The sequence below is a fragment of the Falco rusticolus genome, chromosome 2, assembly GCF_015220075.1.
Source record: "Falco rusticolus isolate bFalRus1 chromosome 2, bFalRus1.pri, whole genome shotgun sequence".
Taxonomy (NCBI): domain Eukaryota; kingdom Metazoa; phylum Chordata; class Aves; order Falconiformes; family Falconidae; genus Falco; species Falco rusticolus.
In genome coordinates this window covers 90171322-90198768 of record NC_051188.1, presented here as the reverse complement: position 1 = coordinate 90198768, position 27447 = coordinate 90171322, and the positions used below count along the sequence as shown (strand labels likewise).

The 27447-nt window shown below is 37.1% G+C and overlaps 1 protein-coding gene across 5 annotated transcripts in view; it reads left to right on the top strand.

The window, feature by feature from the left end:
* The window catches only part of CNKSR2 (connector enhancer of kinase suppressor of Ras 2), a 220746-nt gene that overhangs the window by 114246 nt on the left and 79053 nt on the right, over window positions 1–27447 (top strand). For 2 of the 5 annotated variants that reach the window (XM_037378108.1, XM_037378112.1), the window contains exons 9-13: window positions 4457–4603; window positions 14178–14311; window positions 18074–18285; window positions 22171–22260; window positions 23866–24080. In XM_037378108.1, coding sequence (XP_037234005.1) covers window positions 4457–4603; window positions 14178–14311; window positions 18074–18285; window positions 22171–22260; window positions 23866–24080 — 798 coding nt within the window. The remainder of the gene's footprint in view (window positions 1–4456; window positions 4604–14177; window positions 14312–18073; window positions 18286–22170; window positions 22261–23865; window positions 24081–27447) is intronic. The other 3 variants (XM_037378110.1, XM_037378109.1, XM_037378111.1) reach the window with 3 other exon arrangements.

Genomic DNA, 27447 nt, shown 5'->3' with positions numbered 1-27447 from the left:
GTAGCCTGTCCTGCTCCAAGTTCCACCTTTCTACAAGGTGCCCTGAGCTCTGTCGGGCACCCAGGCCTGCACCCACGTAGCAGGCATGCTTTCCCCTTCCCCAGGGCTCCCAGTATTACCAAGGGACCAACTGCATTGTGCCAGTGCATGTGCCAAACCCCCAGGCTGCCCTCAGCTGCCCTCAGCCCTCCCTGCGCTCAGCCATGAGCTGCACTGGCAGCTGGGAGTGATTCGGGCACTGTGCAGCGAAACCCAGCTCTGGTCTTAGGCTACAGCTAAAGACACCTTTCCTGACTACCGTTTGTTGATAGCACTTGGTTTAACAATGTAAATTTATTTTAAAGCAAGCAACAGTAACTTGCTTGGCCCTTAAAGATGGGTACCTGGTCAGGACCGTGCACTGTTTTAAAAATTAATTGCTTGGGGGTTTTTAACATACGTAAAGTTGTCTGCTAATATAGTCCTTTTACTTACCTATTGAATTTTCAAACCAGTAATGAAACTTCCTTATTACGGTCTGTTTTTGCAGTACGTGGGCAGGTAGAGACTTTGAAAGCTTTGCCTAAAAACTTGATGATTAGAAGCTGAGAATTGGTAACTGTGGTGGTAATGAGAAAGGGGAAGATCCTGAGGAGACACTAGACAGAATACATTCAAATTACACTTAAAAGACAGTGTAGATTACATGTCACTGAAGTGGATTTCTGGAAAACAGATTTCAGTTCCCAATATATTCATTGCCTTTTCCTCTTTCAACCTGACCTCATCAAATAAGATTGCTTCTGTTTAGTCTGCATCCATATGAAATTTGATGAGATCTAAACTGTGGGAACTGAAAAGCATGCCTCCTACATGGACATCAATTTCCTTCAATTTATTGTTGACAGCCTCTTATGTGACTTGTTCCTCTTAGGCTAATTTAGTTGTTTCTGTTCAAAAGATGAGAAGCAACCAAGGACTGTCTGAACCAGCCAGAAAACTCCTGTCAGGGAACTAAGTAAAAGCAGAGAATGAACTTCATTTGAAATTTATAAGAAACTTAGAATTTTCCTGTGAAAAATTAAGCTAAATTGTTTATATTCATGAGCTTCTAAATTAAATACATCAGATTTAGTGCTTTGAAGTAATTTTTTTCTTTAATCCCCCTAAGTCTCGTAAAGAGAGTAGATAATCTCCCGTTTATTGCAATGTAAGGCATATTTGAGATACATGATACAGCAATACAATTTGTCTCTGCAAAGTATGAAAGTGCATTTAAAATAATTTTAAAACTGGTAGCATAACAAAAAATATTTTTATTTATATTTTTGGCTATTTCAGTGAGAAACAGACAATTTTAAAGCACAGCTTTTGTATGCCACATCCTACCAACTTAAATGGCAAAAAATTTTACATCCTGATTCTGTAACTGGGGCCACACATATCTGTAACTGGGGCCACACAGCTCCTCAAGGCTCCCTCTGCTGCTTTATTCAGCAGGATTCCTCTCCAGAAATCTGTCTTCATTAGGGAATTACAGTGTACAGGAGCATATGTACAGAATGTGATGGTTTGACCCTGGTTGGATACCAGGTCCCACCAAAGGTGCTCTATCACTCCCCTCTTCAACCGGGCAGGGGAGAGAAAATGTAACAAAAAGCACATAGGTTGAAATGAGGACAGGGAGATCACTCAGCAATTACGTCACGGGCAAAACAGACTCATTTAGGGAAATTAGTTTATTATCATTCAAATCAGAGTAGGGTAATGAGAAAATAAAAACGAATCTTCAAACACCTTTCTCCACCCCTCCCTTCTTCCTGGGCTCAGCTTCACTCCCAATTTTCTCTATGTCCTCCCCGCTAGTGGTACAGATGGGCAGAGAACGGGGGCTGCAGTCAGTTCATCACACATTGTTTCTGCCACTCCTTCCTCCTCACACTCTTCCCCTGCTCCAGTGTGTGGTTCCTTTCACAGGAGACAGTTCTCCACAAACTTCTGCAATGTGAGTCCTTCCTACAGGCTGCAGTTTCTTCATGAACTGCTCCAGTGTGGGTCCCTTCCATGGGGTGCAGTCCTTTAGGAGCAGACTGTTCCAGCGTGGGTCCCCTGCAGGGCCACAAGTCCTGCCGGCAAACCTGCTCCAGTGCAGGCTTCCCACAGGGTCACAGCTTCCTTCAGGCATCCACCTGCTCCAGCATGAGGTCCTTCATGTGCTCCATGTGGACATCTGCTCCATCATCCTTCTTCACTTACCTTGGTGTCTGCAGAGTTGTTGCTCTCACATACTGTCATTCCTCATTTCTGCTGTAGATGTGTTATACAGATTTTTTTCCCCTTCTTAAATATGTTATGACAGAGGCATTTCCACCATCGCTGATGGGCTCGGCCTTCGCCAGTGGTGGGTCCATCTTGGAGCTGGCTGGCATTAGCTACATCAGATACGGGGGAAGCTTCTAGAAGCCGTCCCTGTAGCCCCTGCTGGCAGAACCTTGCCACACAAACCCAACAGAAGAGACATATCTTACCTGAACTGTAGGCCTTTAATTCCTTCTTTTGGGGTCGGAAATGAAACCTTGCATATGCCCATGGTGACATTATGGGACTGTGGGGAATATAGTGTTTCTAAGCAGTGGTAGAAGTCTCTTTTAAGTAGAAAAGCAGTGTTGTAAATAGCAAGGTGTTTTTTTATAAAATTGTAATATTAAGACACAAAGCTTGGACTTACAGAGGCTTACTTGGTTTGAATACTGTTGGAACAGAATGGAGACTTCATAGGGATGTGGAAATTGAGCTGAAGTCAATTAAGTTTCACTTTTATTCAAAGTATAGTAGTCATATGCCTAATATATTGGACTGAAAAGAATTATTCCAGCATGCTTGGAAGTCTTCTGTGGAAACTGGAAAATATTAATTAAAGATACATGTTGTCAACACCCTGTTTCTTTGTATACAATAATACTACTGTAGGAGTGCATCCTGGATATAATGAACTTTGCTGTGGTGAAAGCAGGAAAGGTAGGTTCACAGTGGCTGAGGAAGAGTGGTGAGGTTTGAACCATGTCTGTGTTTCAGGGTTGTTGGTAAACATTGGTGTTGGCTTAAGTGACATGCCCATATGGGAGTATCAGCTCTTAAAATAAGTGCTATTAAGCAAAGTGAGTTTTGGTGTAATAGAGAATAAGGTAAAAAATAAGTAGCAACAACCTATGTATAATTACCTTGCTTAAGCACTGGTAACAAATACACGTTTGTGTCATATTGCACTATACTGATGATAAAGAACATCTGCATTATTTTGTTCACATTGCCTCTTTGATTTTTTTCAAACACATTGACATGGTATAAAGTAACCGTTTTACAATGATGTTACCTTATAACTTTAAAGTTCTAGAGGTTTTTTGCAGTAAGATTTTTACTTCTCAGTTGGGTAATTTTCTTAACGTTGTTCTTGAAGGAAAGCAGGAAAATATTTGTAACTGATTCTTTAAACATCAGAAAAAATTGTTTGTTTAGGGGGAGAGAGAGAAAAAAAGGTGGAAAAGCTGTCAAGTTTACAGAAATAATCACTTTATAAATGTAGAGGCCAAGATTTTCAAGGGATGTATGATTCTGTGTATTGCCATTCTGGGTGCCAAACTTGAAATTCAGGGTTTGAATATCTTAGAGTTTCAAGATAGGCATTATTTAGCCGGAAAACCATTGTCGTGAGTTGTATGTTTTAATATTTAAAATATTTTTTTTTTCAAAAATGCAATCTAAATCATTCAGAAAATATTATCTTGCATTTATAAATAAAGGCTTGTTGCTTTCCATGTTAATAAAGTTCTTAATTTTAGAATATTTCAAAATGCTTTAATTCAATTAGGAAAATTTTACTTTGGGATAATACTCAAGTAGTAATGACTCCTCTGTCATTAATTTACTGTATTTGTTTCTGAAATCATCATGAAAGAAGTACTATTTTAAAAAAAGGCCTTGTGATTGTGATTTTACTTTTATAGCAGCATGAAGAGTAGATTTTCCTGAGCTGGTTTGTGCTTGCATAAGCTGCTAGGAGTAGAAGTAGTATGACTACATGTGGTTAGTGGACTTTAAATACTGTGGAGTACAGAATGCTCACTTTTTAATTGAACTGTCAATATGGTAGCCAGGGCTTTTTAACTTCCTAGTCTCTAAAGTCTATGTACCAGAGCTAATTTTGAAAACACTTTGTGCATTTACAGTAAAGTAACAGTAGTTTATTAATTCTAAAACCTGAAATGATGCATATCTATCTCAATGCATTATAATAATTATGTTAGTTGACGTGAATTTTATGCAGTAATTTATTTTTTACATTTCTAGAGTTAATCTCCTTTAAGATATATATATATACACTCCTATTATGTTATTTTACTAATATTATTTAAAAAGGGAACATGACATATTGAATACTGTACCTCAATTTTATTGTAATGATTTTACTGGTTACCAGGTGGGGTGGCAGTTGAAAAATTTGGTGAATGCACTACGAGAGGATCCGAGTGGTGTTATCTTAACTTTGAAAAAGCGACCTCAGAGCATGCTTACCTCAGCACCAGCTTTACTGAAAAATATGAGATGGAAGCCCCTTGCTCTGCAGGTAATGAAGCTTAATCATAAGTCATACACCATCATTTTAACTATAGATTATCTCAATGATGCTTTATTGTGCTTCATCTCAGCAGCATATGAATTTGCTCTTGTATACTTTGAAAAATTGTTTCTGAAATTATTTTTCTGCAGTTTGTTCTTATAGGCTCAATTGAAATTAAACCTGTTGGTAGAACTTTCCAAAGTTAAAAAGTAGTTGTCTCAGTGTTTTACAATGCAGAAAAATAGCCCCAGATAACTTTTCTAGCTAAGGGGAAACAAGTATACTTCAGAAACTGATAAATTTTAGTTTGACTTTTTGTTAAGCTCTCAGTGCAGTAAAACCTCAAAGAAAGAGGAAAGAAAGAGATCTTAAGTTCTCAGTTTGATCAATCATGGAGTTATAGAAAAATTTGTAAGGTGATTTTATTCAATAAACCACTTGACCATCAAAATGTGCTCCTGTAAATAGTTGTATTTGTGTCAAATTTGTCCTTGAGATTGAACCCTTGCACGTAAGGAGACATAAGGATGTCCAGCAAGGCCTTTAGTTTTAGTAAGCGTGCGATGTGCTGAAAACCATGGGATGGTTTCATTAAAGCTTTCGTGTTTCACGCTAGGATAAAATGTCACTGTGATGGATTACTCTAGGAAATAAAAATTATGTCCAGAGTGATGAAAACATGTAACCAACAGATGGAACTGACAAATAGTCTCTTTTTTCATTCTGTTCAGATAGAACAATATTTAGAAATTTATTTTCTTTTCATAAAGAATGCATTCTTTGGGACACTTTTATTATCATAACAAAGAGTCTAATTTAAAATTAAGTACATTTGAGAGACAAGAGAGTTCTGCAAAGTTCAAGCAAGAGGAGACTAAGATATGGAAATGCCACTGCCCAGTAGCTGTGGTCTTTGCCATTTTAAATATTAAGAGATTTATAAAAAGAACTAATGCCATGAAGAACTCCTTTCAAATGTATATATATATATAAATCATTTTGTAACAGTTAAATGCATTGTTGTCTTTGAAACTGAGTAAGTTTTTAAATGATAGAGATGTCTTGGTCTTTCAGATATAAAGAACTGACTAGACATGTGACAAAAAACTTGGAACCAAAAATATCTTAACTAGCGTCTGAACATAAAATTGCAAAACTGTATGCATGATATGAGTATATGAATGTCCATACTTGAAGGCTGTACTTTTATCCTAGCTTAAGTGAGGATATAAATACAGATGAAAAATGCTTTAAATGGGGTCAAATGCTTTCAGTCTCAATCCTCTTTGTGTGAGTTTGGTATTTCTTTGGGTGAATTGGGTCATTCTCCTAAATATTTGCTTCACTTTATAATTTTCCATTAGAATAATTACACTGCAGACCCCATAACAGAAGTTTCTAACATGGGCCATTGATGCAGACAGTAGCAAATAAGCAATTAGTTCAAGACAGACTACTCCAAAAGGGTGGGAAGAAATTGGACAGAAACCCATTTCCACCATTTAAACTAAGTCCAGTAGGAAAGTTAGGATTCCTGTGGTCCTTTTACAGTGAACGCAGTCATGAGCTGAAGTTCTGGGCCTGCTTGAAACTCCACACTCACTTCTAGAAGCAGAAAACCAGCCATCTTTCAGTGGGTTTTATTTGGCTCTGATTTACATCTCAGCATCCTTAGTTCAATACAGATACTAGGGTGTTATTTAACTGATCTAACCTTAGGTATCTGCTATGTACATATCTACGTGTCATTGAGGTGTTTCATTTTTACTCCCTTTAGCCAGCGGACATGCATAACACTTACTGGTTCGTTCACCTTGGCCTATTTTAGACTCATCTGCCTTAGGATGAGGTGAATTGGACCCTGTGCATGCCGCTTTCTCGCCATTTGATGATAAAGGGAGTCTGGACAGCTAGCTTGAATGCAGATTATCTGTATTAGATAAAATGAGACTGACCCTAGATAGAGGTTTTCTGTAATCTTAACAGGTTTGGGGAAGGGTGTGTGTGTAAATGAGAGTATTGGTTTTGGTGTGCGGTTGCGGTTTTTGCTGATAGCATAGAAAATATGAGTATTTTTAAGGCTAATATGAGTACAAATAGAGATACTGTTAGAGATATAATTCTGATATCACAATGATATTATTCTGATTTGATCCAACATGACACCAGAAAAAGGCCAGAACTTCATTTAACACTTACATGTGCAGTGTGCATATGTGTGTCCATTGTAATTTATGATTTTAGTGTGAGAAACAATAGTTTTCTTAAGTAGATTGAGTGTCGAAAAAGCTCCAAGGTGAAGACAAACATCAGAAGTGCATAATTTGGAGATTTCTGTTGTTAATTTATGCAGAACAGAGGAGAATTAGGATCTGTGAACTGGCTGCTGTAGGTTTTTTGGTTCTGCAAATGGAGTGAACAGAGATAAAATGTGGTGTCACGTCCAAATTAAATTGCAATGAGCAAGATGGGAAGGTGGAAATTTGCCCTAATGCAAGGAGGTTGACACAAACGCAGAGACTGAGTTTTTGTATGCACCCCACCAACGAATATGTTTAACAGCTGTTGCAGAGAATGTAGAAGGTAAATATTTCAGTGAATTAAATCAAGAGAGTCATTTGCATTGAGATTTACGCAGAGACAGTTTAATTGAGAGCCTTCGAAACTTAATTTTAGCGGAAAGTGAGTAATGTTGAGATATTATTGGCAAATTGCATTCTGCTTGTTTAGTCAATAATTGGAAGAACGTGACGTTTACAATTTGCAGCTACATGAAAAACTAGACTCAATGGAGAGATGCTAAGTATGCCCATAAGCTGGGAAAGTGGTAGATGACTCTTCCAGCTCAGGCAGTATGCAGGCACTAGTGTATCAAGCAGTTTGGTGTGTGAGTTACAGGGCATCCTGGTAATTAAATTATGCATTCTGAGAATTAAATTTTTAAGAGCTTGCTGTCCACTCTTTGTGATCTAGATTAGCCATATGCCAGCCAAATGTTCATGGTCTCCGAATGTGCAAAATGTTTTTAGATCATTCAGATACTAACTGGTTAGTGATTGGTATAAATACTTCTTAGAACGTTCAGTGGTTTACTTTGAACAGCTCTCCCTTCACATCGCAGTCTTGCAATAAATTATGAGTTTATTGCAGTCTACGTAATTATTGATTAATTCTTTGGGGATTTTTTTTCCTTTTAGCAGAAGTGTGGTATATTTGTTCTTTTCATAAATATTCTTATCCTTAGAATAAACATGAAAGGTCAAGGGAAAACAAGAAGAAAAAGAACTATGCACCCTGTGTAGCAGTCCTGAAACTGATACTGAGTGGCTTGATGTACAGTAAAATAACACAGTTAGCCTATGGCTTTACTATGCACCGTTACCTGATGAGTTTGTATTTACAAGTGAATTAATTCCAGCTCTAAGGTCAATCAGTACAGAAAGAAAAACATCCTTTTTTTTTTTTTTTTTTTCCCTTGTGTCCTGATTAAAGGAAGTGCTGGGTTGGTGGGGGTTTTTTTTGTTTTCAGTCATTTGATGATTGTCTGTTTTAATATCCATCAGTATCCAAGTTCTTGCAGATAATCAAAGTTCTCCCTTGACGCATTCCGAAATCATGTCCAAAGTTATGAAGTCAAGGGATTTTTCAGGCTGTGTTTTTGCTTTTATAACATTTGAATTAGGCAGCTGTGACTTTGGGGAATTTTGTGGTTGCCTTTGCAATTTAAGGTGTTCATTAACATGGAATTGTACTATAAATACTAAGATGCTGTGCCTGCAAGACAAGTCTTGCTGAATTTGCCTTTCAGTTACTTTTCTGATACTCTGATCTGTTGTGTAAAAGCCTAGAATAATATTTCAGATTGTAATGTTTGTATTTCTGACTGCTACTGAATGTGTTGGACAAACCAATTAAGTTTAAACTTTTTTTTTTCCCCTTACTTGACATAGAGGTGGTTTAATTATCTTTGAACTCTCCAAATTTTTGTCTGGTTCAAATAAATGTCCTCTACTCTAGATTGTCTGTTTTATTTCTCCTTTCTGCTTTGTGTTATTTTGGGGAGGTTTCAAAGGGAGGCTCCCCAAAGTGCTGATTGAATAAGGGGGGAAGCTTCAACAGAGAAGATTCTCAGAGCATATGAAATCTTACATAAGTCGCTATCATCATGCTAGCAAGAAGCTAGCTACAAAGTCCTTTGCGTTCTGGAAGATGGTTTGTTAATTAGTCAAAAGAAACTGAACTTTGACTACAGTGCGGAAGACTCTTTATGCAGTTCCTTTATAATACAGAAAAGGAGTGATAGAGCAACATGTTGCCATGCTTTGTCTAATCTGGACTACACCTGCCAATACCAGTGAAAAGGCTCTTACTGGTATCAGTGAGGTTGGGGGCAGGTCCAGCTGCCAGCCACATTTTGTGTGTTGACTTGGAAACAAACTTTCTGACCCCTCTTAAACACTCTGTCACACTCATCATCAAGCTTGTTTAAATGTCAGCTTTTGTGTATTTAAAATAGTTCACTGTACTGTTTTGTATGTGATTAAATTGTACCATTATAAAATCACCAATAGCTCAGTATCTGTAGTTTTTTAAACAGACTTTATTTTGGATTACATATGCATCATATCTCCACTATGATATATTCAGCTTTTCAGACTCCTAACAAGCAACAGCAACAATAACAAGTCCTTGGTTTGAGACAAAATGCTACTTTTATTCTTTTTATTTAGTGTTTTTTGATTATATTGCCTCCTTCATTCATCTAGAGACAATGTTATATTGTTTTCATCACTTATGATAAGAATTAATGACCTTACACTTTTTAATCATTAAATTTGAATAAAGTACTAACTTGTTTGCTCTTCAGTTGCCTAGTTGTCTTTTAACTACGTGGGGACTGGGCTTTCTTTGCAGCACTATTAAAATGGATTCTGGCTGGGTTTTCCTACAGAGTATGAATTAGTTACAGTATGTCATTACTTCATGTCATGGTTGGTCTTATAAAAAGTTTATTTTATTAGAAACTTTCTGTTCAATAAATTGTCCTAACTTTGATCCAATATTAAATATATATTTAGCAGTAAAATCTGTTTACTGATGCAAATACTGTGTAAAGATATTACTACTTTAAATTTTCTATTGGTTTTGCTTATATTTTCAAAAATTGTATGTCTTTTTCTGGAGCAATCTTTCTCAAACTGTATATTGCAGCTTCCAAGAGAGTTAACAAAAGAGTCAGAGTTTTAAAAAACATTTAAAAGAATTTTACATAGTATATATTAAATATTAGTTATATTCATTGTTTAGAGAGAAAAAGCAACAATAATATGCTGACTTACTGGGGGCACCCTCTCACTTCCTTCAGGATTGGGGATGGCAAAAGCAGCAATAGGCCCTGGTAGTGAGAAGGAGGCAGGGACCACAGGAGAAGAGCTAACCAGGGACAGAGCAGCTTCTGGAGGAGAGGCGAGTTAAGTGTCTGTGTGCTGTGAGTCAGTACTTACAGGGACTTCTTATTTCCCTGCGTTAGAGAAACTGAGCTGCTGTAAGTAAAGACCATTGGTTATCTGTTCCCTGGCCAACTGACAATTTGGGAAAGGGTCCATAAAGACTGATGATCCTGAAGGAGGATGGTGCATCCAAAATGTTTGAGAAATAATACTCCAGAATGTATTGAAATAACAGATGTTGTGTTTGTCATTGTGGGCTGAGATTGATGCAGGGTCTTTTGTGGGACCTTCTTGAGGCTATTCCAGTTTTAATATGTAACTTCTAAACTTTCTTTGTCAGGCTATTCCTGTGGGTCAAGTATTTAAGATTTTGGACCTGAAAACTCGTTAGTTTTATTGCTGTTTCAGCAATCCCACATGCCCTGGCCAGCCTACCAAAAGGGACTGCAGGAGGAAAAAGTTCTAGTCCTTGGAAGAGAATTAACTCAATGATAACACTGATCTCCAAGACTGAGAGACTCGAAGACTGATCTAATTCAGAAATATTTGAATGGAATTGCATGTGTTCTTCTGTTCAGTGTGCCTGCATATGGTCCACTGAATGGCTGCCATTGAACTGGAAAGCTGCATGAGCCAATTTACTTGCAGGTGCACAAATTAACTCGAACTGAACAGTTGAGGTCTTTAAATTGCAATGCAAAATGCCATGTAGATGCAGCATACCTGCAGATCATGTTCTGAAGGCTCTTTTTTAACAAGGAGGGCCTGAAGAATTGTAATTCTTTATAAAATGAAAGCTGAACTCCTGCAGCACAAGGTGGTAGTTACAGCAGTGCTCTCAGTGTGTTAAGCTACTACCAGGAGGGAACATTTGAACGCTTTTACCATATACCAGTCTTACTGAGCTATTGATTTACTGGTGAAGTGGTGATAAATATATTTAAAAAAAAAAAAAAAAAAGAAAAAAAAAAGAAAAAAAGGTGGTGGCCTATTTTTAAATTGGGGGGGGTGGGTGTCTTTTTTTTTTTTTTTTTTTCTAGTTACACAGCTTTTCTGTTTTTGTGAAAATAAGCTGGAGACTTGACTTTGGCAATGTGACCCAAATATGGAAAAGATATGAGACATATGAGACATCCTAGTATGTTTCGAGACAACCTACAGGATTGTGCTTCCACTTGTATTAGATTTTATTCCAATTTCTATCCCCTTGGAAGCTTCAGGTGCCCTGGGAAGGTGTACCCACATTGCCATCCCGTGAGATACCACAGTCATTCAGACTCACCAATTACACTGTAGTTTCACCTCTGAAAGTGTCTGACATGGGGACAGTTTGAGGGAAACCGTTTACCTTCAGGTAGCTGGATAGCTTGTGTTTTTCTGTGGTAGACTGAATACCATTTCTTTCTACTGTATTCACTGTTTTAACCACTTTGCCGAGCCAAAAGATGGACCAAAACAGGCATTTGTCAAAAACGTACAAACCCCACCTGATTTCCAGCATCTTCCAGCAAACTGTTCTGGAGGACAAAATGATCTGTATGTCTGGGCTGTGTATTAGCAGCGGCTAGTGAAGCGTGAAGTTACCCAATAGAATACTCAGGCTTCAGCAAAAACATTTTTTAAGAAATTAAGCCCATGTCATCAGTATTTAAATAATTAATCCCAGGTATTCCAGGCTGTAACACAAGGGAAATTCTTTACCTGTGTTGTCTAGCCCTCCAGCAGCTGGTCAGAACCACCAGAGGCTCATCAACCCATTGTAAGTCCAGATCACTATTATGCTTGAGCATGATTTTTCTTACATGACAGAAACCATACACTCCTGTTGATTGCCACTGGTCCAGTCTCAAGGGCCCCCTTTCCTCTTCTCTACCTATTCATGCAAGTAAGGTAAAGGGCTGTCTTCTTCCTCAAAGTGAAGAGCAAATCCATCTTCCCAGCTTTTCTCAGTGTTCCTGCCAGTATGAGCCAACAACAGCCTAGGCTTAACAAGTGTAAACGTGGTCTAGATTACAAAATGCTTTTGTCTTATGATGAAAATTAATTCTACAAACTACTCAGCAAGCCACAAAGGGTACCTGTCATAGCAGTGCAAGTATCAGAAAGGAAATAACAAATGTCATATTAGTGAGCAGTTCAAGAAAGTCTATGGCTACAGTGTTACAGATAGAAATTTAAAGGATAAGATTTTTGTTTCTCTGAAAGGGAGGGGCGTTAGGTAGTTGGGTTTTTTTACCCAGCTTTGTTACCAACTTTATTGTTACTTATGCAGACTCTGTCTTCTTGTTTTTAGTGGTTGTAAAGTCTTTTACCTGTCTGGTTTTGTGTGTGTGTGTCTTTCTCCCTCTCTTCCTGTAAATACTGGCAGACTTTCATTGGCCTTGCTACAGAATACTCATGTTAACTCTAATGAGTTAGGAAAGAATTTAACAGTATCACTGTTTACAGGAGATGGTTTTCTAACATTCAAAAAGAGAAAACTTGTTTTAGTTTATAGCTGTGGCTCTAAAGGTGGACTTACAAAATTTTAACAAGAAAATTTTAAGCATACATTTTGTCATGTTTGAGATAAATTCTGAAACAGCTGTGTTTGTAAAACAAGGCAGTAACTGGTTAAAGGATAAGGTTTCCTAAGTGGCAGGCATTATTCTTACATACAGATTGAAAAAAAGTACACAGTGGTGGGGGCTTTGCTTGGTAAGCATAAATTGGAAAGGCTTATTGCTAGCTTTTGAAAGGCCAACATTTTGAAAAAGTTCCTGCTGTTGAACTCTTGGGGTTTTCTGCAGTATAGGCATAATAATACAGTGTCAAGATTAATAGCTAAAAAATAAGGACTTATTATTCTGAACAGGAATGCCCTGTTGGTCTGTCATGAAGTATTCTTAGTAATGCTGGCAGAAGGATCTTTCTACGCACCCGTTCAGTCAGTATTTAGAGCTTCTCAACTGTTAATACAATGTGAAACGTTTGTGTCCTCCAGTAGTTGTTTAAGTCAGAAGTTATAGGTATGATGAGCTCTCTTTAATCCCAATATTTCTTTCTTCAAGTTCACTTCCAAAAAGATGGAGGGGAAAGAACTCTTTCAAAGCAAAACTCAGTTTTTAATATCAGATTAATGTTAGGGTATACGAATATACTGTTGTACTTGCTGATTTGCTTTTTTTGCTTTTTATTCTGCTTGAGTTCAGCTGTCACACAAGCTGAGCAACATAAGGCTTTTGTTATTAGGCAGACGTTATTGAGTAGACTAAAGCAGTCAAAGTTTTCTTCTCATTTCAATTTTCTGTACCTGTATAGAGACTATTAGAAAATCTTAGTATAATTTCCAGCCTTACAGTGATACAATAAAGTCTTCAAATGGTTAGTCATTGTTTTGCTAGCCAAGATAATTAAGTTGAGGAAGAAAAAGGGGTGTCTAATTCGGGGCAGGGCGTGGGGGAAGACGTAATTAAGAGGAGGGATCCCATTTGGACTGAAATGACAACTAGAATGCATCATTATTCTGCAAGGAGTGTACAATTTCCTTCCCTCTGAGTAAACATTACTTTGTGAGGAGTGTGCCCAGGGGAGTGAAGAGTAATAGTAATCTCCATTTTATTCTATCTCATAGCACGTGTGCTCTGAGGACACAGTACCTGATTATACAGCATCTGCAGACATAAGCAGAAGGTTTTACAGTTCATTCTTAAGCTGTAGAGCAGATGGGGGAAGATGACATTCAGTTTAATGCTTACTTATGCACCTTTCACTGTAAACACTAGAATTTTTCTTGACTAATGTTAGTTTAATTAAGGAATTCACTGGATTCTGTATGTTATTTACTCATTAAGATTTCACCAGTGGTTCTACTGATTGCTGTTTTTATGGGAATTGGCAATAATCTTGCTGTGCAAAAGGGAAAAAGATGTAATCAGAGGAGTCAATTTTAAAAGCACAGTACATATCCATTTGTAGATCTGTCTCCTTAGCATGAGTGTTTTTTCAGTCAGTTTAAAACCACACAAAACATTAGAACTGTTAACTATTTCTTTAGCTTTCTGAACTATAGAATGTTTATAGCTTTTTCAGTTAAAACTGTATAATATATAAGGATAATAGTGATTATTTCTCTCTCTCTTTTGAACCAGCCTCTTATTCCTAGAAGTCCTACAAGCAGTGTTGCTACGCCATCCAGCACGATCAGCACACCTACAAAAAGAGACAGCTCTGCCCTTCAGGATCTCTACATACCCCCTCCTCCAACAGAACCTTATGTTCCAAGGTAAAAAAGACCATTTCTGGTACAATTCAATGTGAAAAATATTTGTAAAGTAACTGACTATTCTGTTCCTACCCATTTATCAGCCTGCCCTGCAGGATCAGGCTGATAATACTTCATTTTGCAGCTGAACTGATTATTAAGGGTAGATATGCTGAATCAGACCCACAATGATCTGAATCAGTGTCTTGTCTGCAAAATAGACAGTAGCCTTTAGAAAAGAAGGTTCAGTACCCTATTTTGTCAAATATGGGATAATCTGTTGTCCGTAACGGTCTCATCCTATTTCAGAAGAGGAAAAATTATCTGAACCCCTGAATGTATAACTAGGAAAAGAGTTCATATCTGTCCCCTTGCCTAATAGCCATGATGCAACAAGGGAGGCTGAGATAAAAATAAGAAACTTTCAACTTCAGCAAGAGCAGTTTTGTTCTGACATGGTGTTTTCTTTTTTAGATACATTTGATTTGATGATGTTAGAGCAAATTTTAGGATTGTGTGTTAGTTCTGCAGTGAATATTATAGTTCCCTGTAAATGTTTCTGCTACTCTGACCTGCCACCTGGAACAGGCATTTTCATCTCTCCCAGGTCTTCGGGCTTGTTGAGCCAGAAAAGCAGCAGCTCCTCCGTGCAGATTCATTACCCTATTGTCACACGACCTCAAGTGTTTCAGTCTAATTCCATGATGTACACAGATGTTGCTTTCCTAAAATTCTGCGAGAATTATAGCCTATAAATATATTGAAGTAGCTACCTAGAGGTCTAGAAATGTATTTAAGGGAAATCAGTATTTTTAAAGCTTCCATATTCTTAGACACAGGCTATCATATGTCCAAGCAATGTATTTTTAAATTACTTCTTGCTTTTAGTTAACTTTCTTGGAAAGGTCATAAGGGCAGCATGTCCTTTCTTATACCTGAGTTTCTTGTAGCTGAGTTTTTCTTAGACTTTATTATCAGTAACTCTTCTACCCAATTAATAAGATGTATGACCTGATAATGACAAGGCTTTCCTGGGGGTTATTCAAGAGTGAGATATATGGCAAATTAAATTGCCTAGGGGGGAGGAGAAGTTGTGATTCTATGATAAATTCTTACTCTTCAGAGATATGAAAAACCTCCCAGGGCAAAAGAGTGACTTTCCACTTCATGATTTAGGTGATGTCACAAGCCTTTCGTGAAGCTATAAGCTGAGTCCCATCTTCCTTCTTCATCCCTTCCTCGTCTGTTGATTTTTATTTCTTGGGAAAAAACTTGCAATTCTGTTTCAAATGTGACACATACAACACAGTTGAACTTGCTAGCACAATTTCTCTAGCATCTGTCTTAAAATGACAAAGAGACAAACAGAATACAGTCTAGTACACTAATTTATTTTCCTTCTAATTAAACAAAAACATTGTCAGTAGGGATTGAATATGTCTGTGAAAATATTTTGAGGATGTGGTTTTCAGAAAATCCACAGAAAAAATAAAGTATTTAATTCTGATTAACATTAAAAAGCTTCAAAAAGAAACCCCAACCAAAATAGTCTTAGTTTCTCTTTGAATGCCATAGTTATATGGTAAAGACCTGTTGCTCCTGAAACTATAATTTTACTATCTTAAAGAGGTAATGCCTTTATACTGTTACTGATTATGTTTACCACCACAAAGATACTTTTATTTGATAGGCAATGCATCCTTTCTTTTGAAGTATTTTTAGTGAATATTCACTGCTCAGCAGTTTGAGTTCTGCTGTAGAAATTGAGATCTTCAAAATGCATTTTGATTATTTATTAATATTATTTCTTAAATCATTATGATAATGCAGTAGTTTGGACAATTCTGATTAAATCTTATAATACCTATTAGTACAAGCGGTAATCTTAGAGAGAGATTAAGCTTTGTACATTCGAATTTTTTCATCAGCTTAATCCTAGTGGAGTATATTTCATTTTTCAAACCCATCACATAGCGTACAGTGTTTCTGAATAATCTGTTTTGGCATTTCATCAGGGTTTTTTTTGTCCATGATTAACTATATTTAAGCATGTCTTTATTTCAAGTATTATCAGACTGTTCAGCATCTGTTTTTCAGTTTGTTGTTGCCATTCCAAGGAAAAAACCCCAAACAAACTAACCCTCCTTTTGTTGCTGGAATAGAGTAAAAGGATGTAAATTGTAAAACCCTGAATTCATCCTGCCTTGGTGACAATACCCACAGATAGTACAGCTGCCAACATAACTGCATATGAATGGCATGAGAAGGAGGGACCAACACGTGCTGTGTGCTCGTTACTTACAAGTGCTGGTCGTAAGTTAGTGCCTGCTCAAATTGGTTGAATACCTTTGGGGGTGAGAACTGAAGCCCTCATCTCTAGAGGGCTGTGGCAAAGGATGTGGTGGCTCTGCACTTCTCTTTGTGCTCACAGTAAAGATCCCTCCAAATCAGGTTGTCCTCCTTATGGCAAGAGGCTTCCTTGTGCCAGCCCCTGATGATAGCTGCAGCACTAATTATTATCTGGCTGTTTTATGTCAGTCTCCATCATGTTACCCGCCAAGGTCCCCCAGCACTGTCACCACAGAAAGTCATTCCATGACTGGAGATGAACTCACAGCCATGGTGGGACTGCACCAGCCCCCCTCACTAACCCAACACCGTTCTTGCACTGGGAAGGCAGCCTGGCAAAGGGAGCATAGTGGTCAGTGAGGGTTTGTGGTGTGGTGCTGTCGCAGCCAAAGCAGGATGGCCCTTTCTCATCCTCCATGGCTGCCTGGATCCCATGAGGAGGCTTTGCTTCATCCTCAGATGGAGTCTGAGGGTGCCAAGGCAAGTATGGGTCAGCACGTTGGCCAGCTTGGAACTCGCATGGCAGTCCAGAGGGGTGGAAGTACTCCGACAATGGTGGGAGGGCCCAGCTTCTCTCTTGGCTGCCTCCCATGCATTTTGCTGCCCAGAAATTACTGTATGATGAGGTCTTTTGCAGCCATCTGTAGTCACAGTCCAACCAGGAGGTTTACTGTGCAAGGAGAAGGTTCTTACCCCAGGTACCACTTGCTTTCTTGTTTGATGCCTTTAAGTAGCTTGCATTTTCAGAGAGTGAGGTGGAGGTGTGGGGAAGGAAAAACCAATCATCTTGGTGATCTGTATACAAACTGCAAAGTGCGTGCCTCGTAATGCTTTGCTGTCCTGGGTTAGCAGCTCGTGATCAGGTGCTACACACCTTATTTGGTACTGCATGGATGTACCTATAGAACTTCTAGGCCTCAATTGATTGTGCAAGACTAGGTCAAATGTCAGTACATCATCAATCTCTGGTTCTTGCTTTGCGGTTAGCTTGTGAAGAACTAGATTGAATTTGTGCACGTTTGCCATATAGCTGTGTCTTAAAACTGCCTGATGTATTTAAAAATGCAAATAGAAAAAAAGTAAGGTCAATATTATTAGTACTGTGCCCTAAATCACAAAATTCTAGGTAGACTCCAAAAAAAAAGAAAAGAAGAGTAACTGCACATTAGCTTTATTTCTGTCATTCTTTTCAAGAGAAACTAGTAAGATGGATACAGTCTGTAAAATAATTGAATAAACAGAGATGTGTTAGATAACTGGCACATACATGCATACATATGTAGATATGATGTGTTATCTTGATGTTGGGCGACGGCATCCGTTTCCTGCTTGTATGAAATATTGACGTATTCCCATGTTTATTGAAATATTCACAGTAAACAAAAAATCGATGTCTTATCCCAGTGTATTAAAAACCTTTCCTGTTTACTAAAGGGATGAAAAGGGAAATCTCCCATGTGATGATGTTGGCAGACATATAGTGGGCAAGCCGGTTCATACAGGATCCGAATCTCCAAACTCATTTCTTGACCAGGAATATCGGAAACGCTTTAATGTGGTTGAAGAAGACGCAGTTTTATACTGCTATGAATACGAGAAAGGAAGAACAAGTGGTCCTGGAAGGAGAGAGAGCACACCAACATATGGTATGGCATTGATCTAATAAGGATAATCACCATTTGTTGATTTTAGGATTTTTGTGCATCTGCTGTTGTTTTTAAGCGTGAAAATATTTTGGCGGCCATTGGTTTTGCTAAGAATTCTGTACTACTTTAGTCCAATTTCAACCTAAGAGCTTCTGAGCAAGAAAGTAGTACTTATATACTATGATAGGGAGGGCAAGTCCAGTTTTATATTGAAGATCTTTGTGAATATAAATTCTATCATTTTGTTATTAGCTTAATTTTCCAGATTATGCTTCAGTATCGTTTTATAAAAAAAAAACCCAAAAAAACCCAAAACCAAACAACTGGCTGAAGCCCGCATTTTTTTACTAAAAATACAGGATGGAATTGTTCTCCCAGTATAAGGGCAAGACTTGCATAAGTTAAGGAATTCAGCATTACAAAAATTTACCCAGGTATAGTAGTTTTAAAGATCAAAATCACTTCAGATTTACCAAGAGATGACATGCTGCTTTTGTGCTGCACTACTCTCTAAACCTTTAATTTTCTTTAGTCCCAGGATTGAAATATGACTGATGATAGTATGCTTTTTTTGCAATACTGTATTAACCTCCTGTAACTTCCTATATGGGAACTGATGACTTCCTGTATATAGCAGTTCCTCTTTATTTGAGATTATGAGTTGTCTAAGAAAGAATTTTGCATGTAAATGCACACATGTAGTCATGCTACTTCCACATCTTGGATTTTGCCTTATTTAGGGTGAGAACTCAGGAACAATTTCTGGTGAGAGTTTTGCTCCTCAGACCTTTCTGCTCCTGGTTATTATCCCTTTGAATCTGTCAGAACTCTTCCTTTAGCTAGTATTGTAACTTGTTTCAGCTTTGGATTGGGAGAACTGTTTTTCTACCGCCAAGTATAAAATCGTGCAGTCATAAAGTTGTTAGGATATAGAAGAAAATGAAGAGGAAATCTCATGCTTAAAAATGATATTTTGACTGCTATGATATTAGCTGAACACACACTTGAATATTTTTTCACCCTAGTAGCTATTTTATTTCAATTTTAAAACTGGGCGCAAGCTGTATGCTGGAGTTATAATAATCCTGACATCATATCCCTTTAAGAAGAAAATAGACTTAATTTATGCAGAAATGTAGGTTTAGTATATCCTGTGGCCAAGCTCCAAAATCACCTGGGAACCTTGATATAAATTGAGCTTGAGCCATGTAAGGTATCCTCAAGACCTGGAGCAATGTGCTTGCACAACATTAGAGGATGCATTTTTGTAAAATGCACCCTTTCTACAGAACTATACAATCCTGTTGCAAAATCCTCAGAATCCTTTTGATTTCAGGTAGTTTTGGGTGGTTTCTAACCATGTTCATAACGTATAACGTAACTGCTAAGTTTTCAGAGTGATATATCAGTTTTATTACTCCAGTATTTCCATGATGCAGTCAGTTCCATAAACAGAGATGTACTCTCTGTTCTGGATGTTAAACTTTAATACTGGTGGTCTAGAGTGAAGAACAACACATTTCTTCTTCAAGGGCTGCTGAGTCCATTATTTTGTTACAGGATAGCTTTTTTAGCCTTTTTTCTGTTAGCAGAAAAGGTTACAAATACATGGATCAAAGACTGCACTGAAAATCAGTCATTATTTAACATATTTGTTACACAGCCTTTCACTTTTGATCTCAATTCTTTTTTAATTAATTCACACCATCAAGTCCATTTTCATTTAAGTTTATTTTCTAAAAATATTACCACTTCAGCATTCAATTATACAGTTTCCCACATGGCATTTGTTAGCATAAGATTTGTGGCTAGGCACAACCTTAGGATTTCACAGAAATCTGGAAAATGACAATAACACTCTTCTGGCTTATGGTGACCCATAATAAAAGGTCAAACAGAGTTCCAAGGCCTAGAGAAATAATTGTTTTCAACATGTGCTCATCATTTATTATGTGGTGGTGTTAGTTTTTTTAAGAAATATTTCTCAGTCCTCCTTCGTGAGAGGTTAATAGGACCTTCCATAATTTCTTTATTGGAATCTTTGGGTATTTTTTGATAATATTAACAAAGAGATTTCTCTTTCATGCTCTTACTGGCTTCCAGCTGTTGTATAATTGTTGCTAATTGGCCTCGGAAAACTTCTGTTCACATCCCAAGGCAGAAATTTTCCTGAGTGTAGTCACCAGGGAAAACAGATTTAGGGAATCCAGGGGGGTTAACAAGAAGGAGATTAGCAGAGGTAGCAGGCAAATGAGACTTGACTTTAAGGAAAGGAACAGATTTGGTCATTGCCATTTTACTGCCAGATACAAAAAAACATACACTTTGAACAGCTAGAGATTTTGTAGAAAATTTGTTATGGCTAAAGTTTTTTGATAACAATCAGACTTCACAAGATTTTGTAGCTTTTGTTTCTTCTTAGGTGTTCAGGTCCTTTTAATAAGATATCATGCGTTCAGCCTCACAAAGTTGTGTTTCTAGAAAAAGTAACCTTTGAAAGTTCCTTCTGATCAAGTAAACATGAGTTGAATACATCCTCACAAGAAATTACTTAACTGTGTGCTTTAAATCTCACCGGCTTTGGTCAGACTTAAATGTGGGTCCATAAACAGTAAAGTAAATGATAAATAAAAAGTTAAGTATATATGTTGTATTTCCTGAGCCATGATGTATTTGTGATCTCATCCTGAGGTCTGTACAGAACATACACCTTCTTTTGTCAATCTTTTAAAAAGACCAGACTGCCTTTTACCATTATGCTGCCTGCATGGTATTGGTGTATTTTCCATGGGCACTGTACTTAAATAGGTAGATGTTTGAATATTTGTTTTATTATAAACACGTCTTTCTTTTTTAGCGTATTGTGGATTTATCCTCATAAATGTGGAATAAGACTGGTGACCTTTATGTAGGAGTTTTTTACTAAATTAATTAACAAGAATTCTGAAGTTTTTAAGCTCTGCTACTTTTAAAAACAAACTATTTTCCACCTTTTGGTTTTGTGACCAGTAGATCTATTAAAAAAAGAGTGAGGGCTGTCCATGTAAAAATACTTTGTTTTCAATCTGCCAGATACTGTGCCATACACCATGCTACTCTGTGTTTTGTTTGAATATACTATTAAACTTGCTAAAAATTTTAGACCACTTTTAAGTAACCTCACTAAGTTGCATAGCACACTTTCACTGAATTTCCCACTGTATTTGTGAAATCCTTAATCAGAAATCATAGCTTACAGCATTTTTTAAAATCAACTCAGCAGCTTCCAAATCAAAATTTGAAAGATATAATAGTTTCAGCTATTCTGTCTCTTGCTGTCTGAAATCAAAGTGAATTTACCAATAGTAATGTACTTTGCTTTCTGTGGATGAAATGCTACAAAAGAAATTACATGCAGAGGTTTTCTGCTTTCTTTCTTACTCAGTCACTTATGGATCTTTTAAGCCCACCAGCAAAGATGCCAATTGTGAAGGTACTCTAGCGATGTGGACACATTTCTGTTACCAATAATTCACATGTACTTTAAAACAGTTCTTTCCATGTGAGTGCCAGCGGCTTCCAGAATAAGAAATAGATATTGTTCAGTGAAAACTAAAGTAATTTGAATGCATTTGTCAGTCTCAAACATCAGTCCAATGGTGATTTTGTAGGGCACCGGATTTATTTTCTAAACTTAAAAATTCCATTAAATACTTAGCTGCTTCTCGTCTGTTAAAGAAAACGGAACTCCTGTCTTAACCTTTCGTTGAGAGGCGATGCTGGATCCTCTTTCATAAGCAACCCTGTAGAACAGCAGCTTAGCACGTAATTTGTTCTTTCTTCTAAAGAATATTAGTTTAATGCTGCCTTATGGTGCATGATCTCAATTTTTTCCTCTGTTTCCAGGGAAACTAAGGCCTATTTCTATGCCAGTAGAATATAACTGGGTGGGGGATTATGAAGACCCCAATAAAATAAAAAGAGATAGTAGGAGAGGTAAGTGATCTGAACACATATCTTGTACAAGGCATTATGGGTTTTATCATGCTTTAAGCTATATATATCAACCTCATTTAGCTGCTTCCCTAGGTATATATTTTTGTGAACCTGCTTTGGGTTCTTCGTTATCTATACTTAATTTTTTGCAGAGCCTTGGTTAGGATTGAGGAAGTTGCTCAGCCAGGCAAAAGAAAATCATGACTGCAAAGCCCTGCAGTTTGGCCTAACTTTGTATTGGCATTTCATTGATTCAGCTGTATTATCCAGCCCATTTTGAAACTGGCCTTAATTTTCTGATACTAGAGGACAAATGTATGGTTATTGCTGATAAATACTGTTATGTTTAAATGAGAATTATATATCGTATTTCTCTGTCTTTGTAAGTTCTTTTTGGATGAAAAACATTCTAGAGCAGCATGGGATTCACCTCAAAATCATTGAGGATAAGTTCTTCAAAATTCTGGTTTGTGAGGCTCAGATACATACCTTCACATACAGAATGATAACTTCTGACATGGCTATTGTTGCTGAGGTACAAGACATTACACTGATGATAGATATTTAGATAGATAGATAGATAGATAAAAATATTAACTAAACGTTCAGTAGGTTTCAAAAAATGAAACTATTAGGAATGACTAAGAAAAGAATACAAGATGAATTAAGTATTCTTGTGCTGCTGTGTAAGTTCTTGCCCATGGTGGGGGGGTGTGCGGTTCCAGTCTCTTCATCTCTTAAGGAAAACAGTATAATTGAAGGTTTAGGAGACAACAAAGATGATCAGATACATGGAGTCCTTCCAAACTGGGGTCAGTTCAGTGGGCTGGCCATTATCAGTTTGGGAGAATTTAGGCAGGACATAATAAAGGTTTATAAAATCTTGTGTGGAATGAAGTAAGGAGATAGGTTTGTCACTTTTGCAAAAGAAGACCCAAGAGACATCAAATGTCTCTGTCCAGTGCTGGTTAAAAAGAAGAAAGCTGGCTCCTCATGCAGTTTGGGTTCAAGCTAAGGAATCTCTTACTGTAGGAGGCTGTGTATGCTAAAAGTTCACATTAATACAAGGAAAGACCAGACAAGTTCGTGAAAGACAAATCTGCTGAGGTTTCCTAAATTCACAAACATTGCTTCTGGCTCAGGATGTCCCTCAGCTAGAAGCTGGTAGATGCTGGAAGAGTATTCGGGGAATGTATGGATGATACGGTAAACAACCTCAAATGAATGTTCAAAGTAAATCACTTTTAAATGCATGGCACCACAGTCATTTGTATTCGTTAGAATCTTGTTTAAACAAAAGATTACAGATATGATCAGAAGTGTATTATTGCTGTGTTTTTGAAAACTCAAGACAAAATTTATTGATGTGGACCTTCTTTTGTATTCTGTTCCTTGTATTGCCAAAGATACCAGAAAATGCAAGAACCAAAAGATTCTTTCTTATTATATCCAGACCAAAGAAACAAACTGGTTTTTTTAATGGAATAGTCTTGAAGAGTTAAAATTGACAGTAGATCTTAGCAAGAATATTATATATTTGGGAAGCAGGATTAACTTACATACAACAATTCACAATGATGCTTTGCATTACTTTTCTTTCAACAGAAAATTCATTGCTTCGCTATATGAGCAATGAGAAAATAGGTCAAGAAGACTACATGTTTCAAAGGAATAGCAAAAAGGATACTGGTAAAAAGTCCAAAAAGAAGGGAGATAAGAGTAGTAGTCCAAGTCATTACTCGCTGTTGCCTAGTTTACAAATGGATTCATTGAGGCAAGAGGTCATGGGCACATCTGGACCAGAAACTGCTTTGTACCACGTGAGTAAAAGTATTAACAAAATTTGTTGTTCTGTGTTTGTGATGAGAGACACTGTCTTGTTTTTTATAGTGGTGTTGAAACCTTTTTTGGACTGCTCCAGTTGCACTGGTTCCTATTTTCAAGACAATAACTAGATCTAAAAGAAATATTTTAGAATTCTTTATTTTGTGGTTAGAAATGTGGGATGGACACCAGTGTTTTGTCTCCTTTAACTAGAAGATGTCATGCTTGAAATGGAGTGTAGTATCTCTGCCTTGACTTACTTGTTACTGATGGAAAGGGAAGAAGCAGCAGTTTCCAGACTGGCTAGAGACCTTTCCAGCATCTATGTCACTGCAATACGCTAAGTCTTATTGGACAACCCCTTTACTACAGGTACTTAAAAGGCCTGATAATGGCAGGAAAACTTGTGGGAGGCATTTGATTTTCCTTTGAGATAAGGGGAGCCCTAATGCATGTAACTGTTTTTAGCATATGCCCCTCAATAACTCAAGCAAATGTGAAGGAAGGAATTCTGCTGAATAGATATGAAAGGTAAATTGCAGTAACTTGCTAGTTTTCAAATGTGTCAAGAAAACAGAGTTAGAAGATTACGGTGTATTTTAGATATGATATCATGTTCACCCCATAAAAGTATTTACATTTTAGATCTTAGTAAAAGATGTCATTTTAGGGGAACATATATACAGTAACTTGTATCTGTACAGCAAAACACTAGAAACAATTGAAATTATCTTCATATACTAGCAAAGAGTATGTACTTTGGACTGCCAGTGTCTAAGGGAGATGACAGCGTGGGCTTGTCAGGAAGTCTGCTGTGAAAAACTGGCAGGTGGAGCTTCACTAAACCTTTAAGAGACAAGTAACTTGGTTTCCTGTTGTAAAACATCACTATGGATTACCACATTGTAATTGGTGTAGATAAATTAAAACTAATGGAGCCTTTACATTCTTTTACACCATCTGAGTGCTTGGTCTACTGGCTTCTAAAACTCCTTAGTGTGCTGCAGTATATAGGTGAGTGTGATAAATTCTAGAGATGTTATTTAATATTAAAAGTAAGCACTTGTGGTGCACTTGAATTAAATCAGGACCCTAGATTCAAGAACTGTCTCCTTTTTCATTTGTAGTGATTTAGGTATGATGACCAAAAAAAAATCCTTACATTATTATTTCAGATTTTACTTTCATGCTCTTTGTAAGTTGTAAATCTGATAGCAGAAAGATTTCCATTTGCAAAGGTAAACTGATATACAGTGTTTCTGTAATACATGGAGCCAGGGAGATGGCAAGTGTCCCCAGACTGTCCTCTTCGTAATATCTGCTAGTCTTTCCTAGAAGGAATCTAATCAGTGCAAGAGCCCTTGAAATCAAATATTTACAGAACAAAATAGAAAAGTTACTTGTGTAATGGAGGACTGTAAAGAACAGTGTGGTAAATGCACAACACTCTGCACGTATTGAGACAATACATGTCTCTCAATAACATTTCTTTGTTAGTATGTGTTAAACTCCTGACACTGTGCAGTGAGAAGAACTTTATTTTTAAGGTGCCATCTTTGTTTTTTCTTTGTTTCCTCTATTACCTGTTATGTCTAGTTTCCAAATTGTGTATAAAAATAAATGATGTACACAGGAACTGGAAGATTCTTCAAAATTCTAGTGTGGACATTAATAAGCAACAGCAAACTTAGAACTGACAACCAATGTTTTTCATGTATTTTGCATACCCGTCCACAAAACACCTGAACTGTAAACACCACAAATTTGACCACTCTCTGCTAATCCTTTTTGTGCATCGTTACCTTTGAAGATGTCTCTCTATATAGTGCCATTAAATCTTCAGCATCTTTGGGGAAGTTTAGTGGGAGCTTATTTATTTATAAAAATAAATAAAGTTTATTCATTCTTCAGAATACAAGTCAGTATTGATCTGCTAACTGGCTTTGAAGCAAAATGCATGAAATAAACAGAAAGAGGAAGCTTAGGCCATTGATTTAGCCCTGGGAAATGGGAAGGAGCCCTCCGTGAAGCATTTACAGCTCTCTGCAGCTCAATATTGCTGGTCCAATTGCTGGAAGCCACCTGGCTGCCACCATGCAGTACAGTTCCCTTCTTGAGGTGATGGCACCTAAGCATACTGGTTTATGAAATCCTAATCTACATTGCAGATGGGGCTATATGTCTTTGCCACGTAGCAGAACCAGAAGTTTTGTAATAAATTGGACAAAACTTTTCTTAAAATCTTAAATAAATAGTGCAGTGAGTGGATAAAGAACAGGGAAATACAGATAAAACACAATGAACTCATCTGACTGCAGTAAGTTTAATTTTATTAAACTATAGATAACAAATAGGACAATGCAAACATACTTTATGATCAGATTTGCATCACTAAAAAGTGTCTGTCCTATTAGAAAATATTTTTTTACAAGCATCAGCTACCTAGTTTACACAAAGACTTTGTATTATCTGTAAATGGGAGTCTCTGGATGAGCATGAGTTCAGTGCAGAGGCATGGTGGTAACTCAAAAAACTGCACTAATAGTAGTGAAAGAGACTGGAATTTTTGATTTGGGGTTTTGTTTTGGGTCTTTTTAAGATGTCAATGTTTTCATCATACTAGAATATCAGGTGAAGAGAGAATACCCTCTGTGCTGCATACCACAAGCCAGTAGATTTTCCTGAAGTGCAACTCCTACCAGGTGGCTGTAGTTGAACCTGTACCCATAGTGCCTCAATTATTTGTATTGGATCCCAGTACTAGAGATTACTCCACCAAGCTTCTTAAGTAGTTCCAGTCACTGGTTGATCCTGTTAAAAGTTTTCACCTGTTACCCTGTGTTTACCTGGCTTCTATGTCCACCCTTATTTACAAAGGTACCTTTATCCTCTAAGTTTAAAGGTCTTTTTTACCAAATTTTATCTCCCAATACAGGAATGTAAAGGTTATTATTAAATAATTTTGAAGCTTTCTCTTGCTTAAAAGAAGTAGAATGAGCAGCCTGGGTTTGTCATCAGAGAGTGTGTTTTCATATCTTTTCATTATTCTCATAATTATTTCGACTCCTCTTATTTAATCGTAAAGTAACCTAAGTATCCTAAGCATCCTTCCTGAAGTATGTATGCCAGAACAGGACATAACTTTTCAGGAGTTGGATAGAAAGGTAATATAACCTTTCTTTCCTGTTCGCTAGCTCTCTATTTAAATGTCTAAAGAATTGGTTGCCCATTTTAACTATAGACTTGGAGTAGGAGTATGTTTATTGCTTGGTTTTGGTTTTATTTTTTCTGTAATGTCACTTCTCCAAATCACTGCTTTTATACATGGTTCTACAGGAAAAAAAAATCTTTGATCAAAAAAAT